At 31.2% G+C, this 9132-nt stretch overlaps 1 protein-coding gene across 1 annotated transcript in view; it reads right to left on the reverse strand.

Annotated features, from left to right (window-relative positions):
* The window catches only part of LOC106692402 (mucosa-associated lymphoid tissue lymphoma translocation protein 1), a gene marked incomplete in the record, with an annotated part of 33030 nt that extends 24139 nt beyond the window's left edge, over window positions 1-8891 (reverse strand). The window contains 3 exon segments of the mRNA XM_067053520.1: window positions 659-839; window positions 6472-6632; window positions 8703-8891. Coding sequence (XP_066909621.1) covers window positions 659-839; window positions 6472-6632; window positions 8703-8836 — 476 coding nt within the window.
* Between the last annotated feature and the right edge of the window lie 241 nt (window positions 8892-9132).

Raw genomic sequence — 9132 nt, forward strand, 5'->3', positions numbered from 1 at the left:
TATATATATACACACCTTAATACAAAGGTTGTGATAAATTATAACAGAGAAGGTTAACTGCGATTAAAAGTTTTAATTTAATGTGCAGCATTGACAAATGATAAAGTGATTGTGGACTGAAATTAATGAACTGGGCAGGATAGCCAGCATGAAGTTTTTGTCCTCTGGCTGTATTAACATGCAATAATTTATTGATAATATTGTTATTTGTTTAAAATAGTTAAAAATCATATGTATAATAAAAGCTGTTTTTGATAAATTGTCCTTAAGGATGGCCGAGTTGGCCAAAACATCGGACTTATAAAGAAATATAAATTGTTTTGAGACTAAAATTGGATAAAATGTATTTATGTAAACAATTATATCTCATCTTTTATAGTTACCAATCAACTACTATCTACTTCCATTGTTATTAATCAAATATTCAATTCATTGTTAGGGATATTGTTTGTTTATTTATTTATTTTAATTTTTATGTTTCTCCGAATGGTGGTTGTTATCTCTTTTTGTTTTTTAGCCCTGATGAAGACCTGAAATTCAGGTTGGAACGTCGGCACGAATAAATAATTTTTGTTTATTTGCTGACCACATCTCCTGACCATCTTCTCCACATATTAATCTACAGTCAACTATCAACACGTCATGTTTTATTAAATACCTGAAATCAGACATAGTCATCACTGATGAATCACAATTAGGAAGTGGAACATTGTCACAAAACCATTGATAGGTAGGAGGAGGAATACCAGTGGCAACACACTCCAACCTCAATTCTTCACCAAAAAATACAAATACTTTTTCATAATCTTCTCCAGGCTGAATGATTATTTTTGGGGGTTCTGTATTAACAGACAGATATAAAATAAATTTGCAATAATCAAAAGTAGAAACAAGAAATAAAAAAAAAATCAAGTTGAAAAGTTGCATTACAAAAAGTCCCGCTGTCAGGAAGTGTATAATTGTATAATCGTGTAATCATTATCCATGGTAGTGAACCAATTTTTTTGGTAATGTTTTCAAGAGTTTCAATGATTTTACTAAAAATATGACCAAGTTGCAAAATAAATACCGAGTTCCGAAATTGTTATAGAACTGAAAATGATCTTCCTGGGTAAATCACATCACACTACTAGATCCCCACCTTCATTTTTCTTTCTGTTGATGACCCATAAACTATCAATAGTAAACTAATGGTTTTATCACCTTTAGTTTCATTCCATAAAACACAGATACCCTGTCTTCCCTGCTGTGCTTATTGAATAAAGTGTTAATTTAAAGGTCCAAAGTTGCCTTTTATAAAATGACACTCCCTTTCTCAAAAAAAGAGTTGGAAGGCTTTTAAGAAGTGGTGGTCAAAGACAGATTTTCTTCACTAATTTCCTTATCATTCATCTTTTGCTTATATCCAGTTTCTGCCAACTTCAGATGTTCTTCTTTTGTTTTTTAAAGTTCCGCTTGTTTTTCCATTTCTTCTTTGCTGCATGCTGATATTGATATTTCTATGCTACCAAATTTTGCATTGGTATAATTTTTTGCAGAATGAAAAACCAAGTTAAATACTTCATTAAAATTTTGTTGATTTAGTGAACAATTGTCAGAGATAACTTGATTCTCTTTGCATTGTGCTACGTATAGCCTGTACATTCAAGGTACAGTCAAGACCAGATTTAAGAACTAATTTCTTGTTGTAAATAAAGACTGAGGGTAATGGTAGATCATTATTGACGGATAAGTAATAGGATTTTTTAATTTTTAGGCTGGGTTGTTCGTCTTTTTTTCATTACTAGATGAGGTTTGAAATTCAGTCATCTATCATTGGTTAGTATCTCATTGTCCACATCCTCATCATTATCGCAGAAATGATCTCTCTGCACTGCCTGTCTGATATCAGTTTGTTCAAGTGCTCTTTAACCAATATTATATTAGAATAGAAGAAAAACGATTAAATGCAAATTACCTCTTTCACCATTTCTGGAAGTAACTCATATTTCAGATTTTATTAAAAAGAAAATAGGATGTTATTATTGAATGTATTAAATTATTATGAAAAAAAATATTCTATACCAAGAAATTTTTTGTACTGGAGAGTTAACTGTGCTACAATGAACAATCTGAAGCAAAAAAAAAAAATACCATGATTTCCTTTGGCTTCAGAAGAATCGATCTTTTCTAGCAAACCATTTTAAATAATTTCAGCCCTCAGGGATCCATTCTTAACAATGTCAATGCTGCAACACAAACACTTGTTCAAATAAATTGAATCAAATAAAGAACGCAGTGCTTTGAATAAGCTCATTAAAAGCTGAAATAAAACAATAACAATGTGTGGACAGTTGGTTGATAAAAATATAAAATTTTGTAAAAAATCCTGTTCTAGTATGATGTTTATATTATATTATAAACTATAATAGTAAAATTGTAATAATATTATATTATAATAATATAATTATACAATTATTATTGTCCGGATATTGGCCATTTTTAATTTTATTATTGATCATCTCCAAACTGAAAAAAGAGCCAATGTGCACTGGCTCTTTTTTATTTTATTGTAGATTTGACATTGAAAAAGTCTCCAACCTGAAATATAGCAAGGTATATTGGCCATAATTTCATTTTTCGAATTGACAGAAGGCATAAACTTTTTTTTCTCTTATGCTGAAGTCGTTGGTCTTCGACGTCTTGCTGCCCAATATAAATGATTGTTCAAATGCTCATTGGCAAATTTTTTTTTTTGTCAATTCAGTCTGAGAAGGACATGTGTCAAGATGGTCTCCATCCAATCTCCCTTGTTTGCACAGAACACATGTAGGATCCCAAGCCATAACTATTCTGTGGAGATGATTCTGCAGATAGCCGTGGGCAGCTGTCAGGCAGAAGCAGGCTATGACATCTCTTCTTGGGGGGTTAGCTAGGATTGGGTTTTGTATTAAACTCTTATCTTTTCTCTTCCACCTTTTGCATAATTTTTTTTTTCCTCCTCAATTATGGCCTTTATCATTCTTTTTATTAGGTCATATGATTTTGGATGGACTGGTATTGGCAATTTTGCTGAAGAGGATACTTTTGAGCTATCGCTTTTAACTCAGAGCCAGATGTTGTTTTCTTATCAGCCAGGTGGAGGAGTTGTAGGACTGCCTGGGTTGCGTGATAGTGGATTGGGAAATGTGCCAGTATAAATGGTTCCCTCTCTTCGCAGTCAAACCTTGTTCAAGTAAAATCTTGGCTTTCAACATGAAAGATTTTTGTGTCTTAAGCCGTTGAGTTGGAATTTTGTAGTCATTCAAAAACACTGGGTCCATTCTTTGCATTCCATTATTATAGATGATTTTCAGCTCATGCACTTTTTTTGACAATGTGAACAGTTGAAACTCAGTTTTCTGGGTATTTACTTCCATTTCATTAGACATGGCCCAGTTGAAAACCTCCATCATTGATTACTGCTTTGAGAGCACTTATGCTGCTATTGGTCACATATATTAGAAAATCATCAGCAAACAGTAGAGCAGATGTTCCAGGTATTTCCTCGAGCACAGTCACTAAGTCATCTATTGTTATATTGAAGAGTGTGGGGCTAAGTACAGATCCTTACTCTATTACTCTACTCCCCAGCAAAAAGTTCTAAAATTTGAACATCAACCATTGAATCTTACTCGGAGCGACCTATGAACCAAGAAGGACATTTTGGCTCAGTACATTTTCCCATTAACATTCTTTTTCAGAAGCTTGTTTAGAAAGATATTCCTACAAACTCTGTCAAAAATAGCTTTAAAGTCAACATACACAACAAGAGTATGTTGTTTACATTGGAAGCGGCCTTTTACATCCTCACTGAAATGAGCCACCTGCTCAGTTGTACCTTGGTGCCTCTGGAAACCTGCTTGCTTTGACGACATCCTATTTCCCCTATCTAGATACATCTCTGCAGCCGAGCTGAGACTATTCTTTCATAAAGCTTAGAAAAAACAGTTATGAGCGAGATTGGTGGGTAGTTTGCTAGGCAAGAGGGATACTGCCTTTCTTGAGTATTGGGATCACCTCAGTCTTCCTCTAGGTGCCAGGATATTACGAATTCCATGCAGTATTGATGAAGTCCAAGCATGACTTTTGCATCCAGGTGAATTAGGAACTCTGGTAAGATGTTATCAAGGCCACCACTTTTCCCCTTCTTTGTTTGTGGCAGAGCAAGTTAAAGTTCAAGTTCTTCAAAAGTGAAGTTGTTTTCAAAGAAGTTCAGTTTTATTTTGTTAATTTGTAGTTAGAGATTCTGGCAAAGAATTTACATAAGCTCCTTGCTATAAAAAGCCCAGGAAACATCTATCTATTATTAAACTTAAGAGGGTTGTTCCTTGGATTTTTCCACCATTCAGCTTTGAAATAAATTTATGTGCTTTGAACTTATCTGTCCGAAAGTCCAGATTGGCCAAACATTCTCTGAAGGCTTTTCTTTTGGCTTGATTAATGTTGAACTTAAGGGTTACTGTAATGTGTTTTAGCCTAAATCCACAAGGAATAGATTGCTTTACAAAATTGAGAATTAATAGCTGCGCACAGCTTGCATAGACCTTATGATTTTAGGAGTAATGTGTATATAGGTGAATTGGGAGTATTTATTCCAATCTGCTTTTTTCAAACTCCATAAGAGCATTTTAGATTATGCTCTATTGATTGATTTTGAGGGACTATTAAGGTAGGCCAGCAGTATTTTGTAACCAAATTCTCCAAGGGGAGGGAAAATTGTATGTGAAATCAGCAGACCACGTCCACTCCTTCCAATTTATCATTTGCATTCATAGTTGTACAGAGAATTTCTATGGTACAGAACTTGTTTATAATAATCTTAACCAAAAAGTTCTTGGATGAGCTTTATTATTAAAGTTATAACAATAAATTTTAAAGAACTTTATAATTGAAGCTAAACAAAAAAATATATAGGGAGATGGTCAGGGTTGCGGTCAATAGTGAAACAAAAATAGTTTACAACTATTTTATATAGGAAAATTTTTATATAGGAAAATAAATAGTTGTAAACTATTTTTGTTTCACTATTGACCGCAACCCTGATCATCTCCCTATATATCAATTTTTACGGTCAACTATACATACATATATCTAAACAAAAAAAGTTCTTGCATAAACTATATCAAAAAAGTTTGAAAGACAAACTATAAGTTGAAACAAGAACTTTTTCAAAATAACAGTGTTCAGTTATTTCAAAATCCTGGTATATATTATTAATTTATATACAACTTAATATATAAAAAATCGCTTGGTACTCTGGAAACCACAACAAACAAAGCTATCATTTTCACAACTATCTTCCGACGATGAATGATTTTGAATTTTCTAAATTAAAAAAAAATTTTTTAATAGATTATTAATTATTTATCTATGATCAAAGATAAAAAAAAAATTAAAATCAAATTGTTTTGGTTTTTTTCTTTAAACAATTAATCCAAAATTCAATATACTTTAATCCAAATAAATGTAACATAAGACATTTTAAAGTTTAGCTTGTTGGTTTTTAAAGAGATCTAAAAAAACCAAACAAGGGCTTACCTTTAAATACAACCTAGAAATTCAATTTAAAATATTCGTTAGCAGGGATGCACTTGATATTATGAAGCTTGTAGGTTACTGAGCAAAATTTAACTTTGAAGGACAAAATCCAGGTAGTCAATTATCATTGGAAAATCACTAAATATTGGTGGATGGGCAAAAGAGGCCATTGTTCTGGACTGTGAATCAAGTCTTTTGTGTGAAAAGCTTTATGTGGTTCTTGAACCCAAGGATTAGGCTAGGATATTCAAATCCTAAAGTAATATGAGGTAATTGAGACATTAATGCCATGTCACTCCCAGAATCTTGGAAGGATTTTAAATAATCATCGATGGCCTAGACATCACACAAGTTATTTTAAGTACGAAATTTCATAAAAGAGATTGAAATAAAACTGAAGACAGATTAGTGATGGGTATATTCCTACCTAATGGAAGTCAGAAGAAATATAGAAAGATATGGCCAAAATAACCAGCAGAGGTATAAATACTGCTCTAAATAGCAAAGTTGATTTTTGTCTTTGGATTTAAGATATAATATTAAATATCTCAGGAATGGTCTAGAAACATATATTAATTAGAGTTATTAAAGTAATCTTGTCATGGTGAATAAATGGCATAAATGTTTGCAAAAATTGTAATACTTTAGATATACATTCTATCAAAAATAAATAAATAACTTGTAGAGATAGTGGACACCTCATTGTGATTATTATCTTGAATTCTTAAAAAGTTATTCGAGACATGAAAATATAAGTTAATTAACTCAGCATTTTCCTATGGTTAACAATACTGTACCCAAATTATAGAAATTCAGTTATTATAAATTCATGAATATGGACAATAAAAGTCATGCATAGTGATTTCATATATATGTTATAAAGAATAAATTTCAGAAAAGAAATTGGTTTACCATTTTCTTCTAAAAACGCCAAAGTATCCAACAAATTACATTTTTTCAGAATCTCTTTAAAATCATTAACAGTACATGAACGCATAATTAATTCATTGATTAAAAACGTTGATGGCGACTTCGCTTTTTCTAACATGTTTTGGTTCACATATACAGGAATTCTAAAATAAAATAAAATAAATAAAGTAATGGGTAAACAGTAAATTACATTAATTGTTTTAAATGATTGAGATTGTTGATAGATTAAGCATTTTCACAGTAATTTGAAACAATCCAATGTCATAAATTGTTCTCATATTTTAAATGTTTATATTAACTGGTAGGTGGCTTAATTTTCAAGAAATGACGAGAAAATACTTTATATGATCTTCATGGGCCCTGATTTTAATATTTGCTAAATACATTAAAACAACCAATTGCCCACTATATTGAATCTCTAATGACAGGTAGTTGATAATATTATCAACCTAACAAAGCTTGATACTATCAATACAACCCGTTCTGATAATACTAAGACTAATTACTGGCTATATGTCTGTGCACAAGAATCAATTCCTAAGTGATGAAAAATTTGAAGGTATCCTAATGTTTAGGAATATATTTATGAATTTCACGCACATGCATAGATATTTTTATAACAATCCAATTAAGGTGGGTAAAACAGAAAATAACAACAAACAAATGGTTTATCTAATGGCAATGATTGATAGATTAAACCCTTGTGACAACAAAAACTCAACAGTCTTTAAAACTAGGCACAATGAAAGACATAAGTAGAGATAATAAGCAATAGTGTTAAGTTTATCCTAGCACATTAAAATTGATGTTCTGAATTTGGAAATCTTATGACTGAGGGTTAGATGTTTTTAAGCAATTAAAACCAAATAATCAAACTAAAATAAAGTAATTTATTTCTTTTGATCACATTTAGATACTGTAAAGGTGTTTTCTATAAAAAAAATGATGCAAATTAAAATAAAGTGTAAATTATGTTAATAAGGTGTGAATGAACTTTTAAAGTTGATAGTTTGTGTAATTCTTTTTTGTAAATAAGGGTAATAGTTACAAACCATTACTCCTACATAGTGTGTGGAAATATTGTTGTAGAAAATTGGTATTATTATTTGATTTGTAAATATTATTGCAAATTAACAGTAGATGGTGACAATGCTTCTCTGACATGTAGGAGGAAATCCTTTTCTTTACCTCAGTTGGTTTGTGGCATATATTCAGAACATATTCTTTGTCTCTTTCTTTATAAAACCCTCCCTGAATCCACAACAAATGTATCTACTCAATTGTAACTCATATACCATTACAGCAACAGGGTAGCCATTACCTTCTTCTTATACACTTCTCTAATCGTGTCAAATTTTCGACTTCAGCCATGGTGAGTCCTTTTTCCTTGCAGGTTTAACCTTCAGTTTATTCTAGTCTTGCATGAAGATTTCTTGAGGACTTACATCTCTGTGGCTAGTATAATGCTCTTAATTTTTAAATAAAGACCCAAATAGAATTACTGCTTTAATTGGATAACAGCTGTCTTCCACTCACAACATTAACTCAAGAAAGAAACAAACTCTCAATAGATCCTTTTCAATTAAGACCATGGCTTAAGTTCGATAAATACAAATCACTTTGTTGTAAAAGGTTAAACCACCAATGATGATCCATTGTTTTCTCATTGAATTTAAGATTGGCAAGTGCCCAACTGCCTTGTTGGAATAGTGCTTTGGAACAAGAAACCTTTAAAGTTCTACAGTTGCTATAAATGAACAGATAAGTTAATGGCATCAAAGGAAGCAATATCAAAGGGTAAAAGAACTACTGAAAATTACATCAATACTCTGATAACTAGGTGGAACTAGCATTAACTTAATTAAATACAGTATTTGATCTAATAGCCTTTGAAGTCATACATGATATCATGAGTGAATTAGAAAAATTTGTGGCAATCTGACATAAATTAAACGAAAATGAAAATGCAAGAAAATCGTACTTAAGCATTTAGGGAACAATCTAAAACCAACTACTGAAGCAATATCTAAATCTTCTTTAATTGAGAAGTAAAACATGAAAATAGAATATAACTTGTACAATGACAGTAAGGATAACAAAGCGTGGATTGAATGAATAAAAAAAGACCTATCAAGTTATGAAATCTCTATACCATAAATCTTAAACTAAAGTTTGAAAAATAAGATTTTATTTTAAAAATTAAAAATGATCACCTGAATTTTCGCAGCTCACTTATAATAAGTTTCCAACCATTTATACTATCGAGGTGATATGAAATATCCATCATCGCTTCAGGATTATCTTGGAAATATAATTCCAGAGTCGTACTTTCAATAATAGAAGACATAACGATATCAAAAACAAGCTGTCAAAGATAACAGAATAACAAACTGGTAGGTTTCTTCATCTGATTACAACTATCCAAAGAAGTAGATGTGGATGAACTAAATTTTCACCTTTCAATTATTGAGGTACTGCTTTTTACTGTAGTACTGCCTTTTTTCTTGAAAACTGAATTTCACTAGATATAAACTCCCTCGTGATTTTTGAAACTACATGACCTCATCAACATATAAGGTAAGAGTTCTGAATGAATGATTGTTTAATAGGAAAAAATGTAGTGTTCATACAGTTTATGTTTTT

Source organism: Halyomorpha halys, unplaced genomic scaffold (genome assembly GCF_000696795.3).
Source record: "Halyomorpha halys isolate HHAL.00 unplaced genomic scaffold, Hhal_1.1 Scaffold55.1, whole genome shotgun sequence".
Classification (NCBI taxonomy): domain Eukaryota; kingdom Metazoa; phylum Arthropoda; class Insecta; order Hemiptera; family Pentatomidae; genus Halyomorpha; species Halyomorpha halys.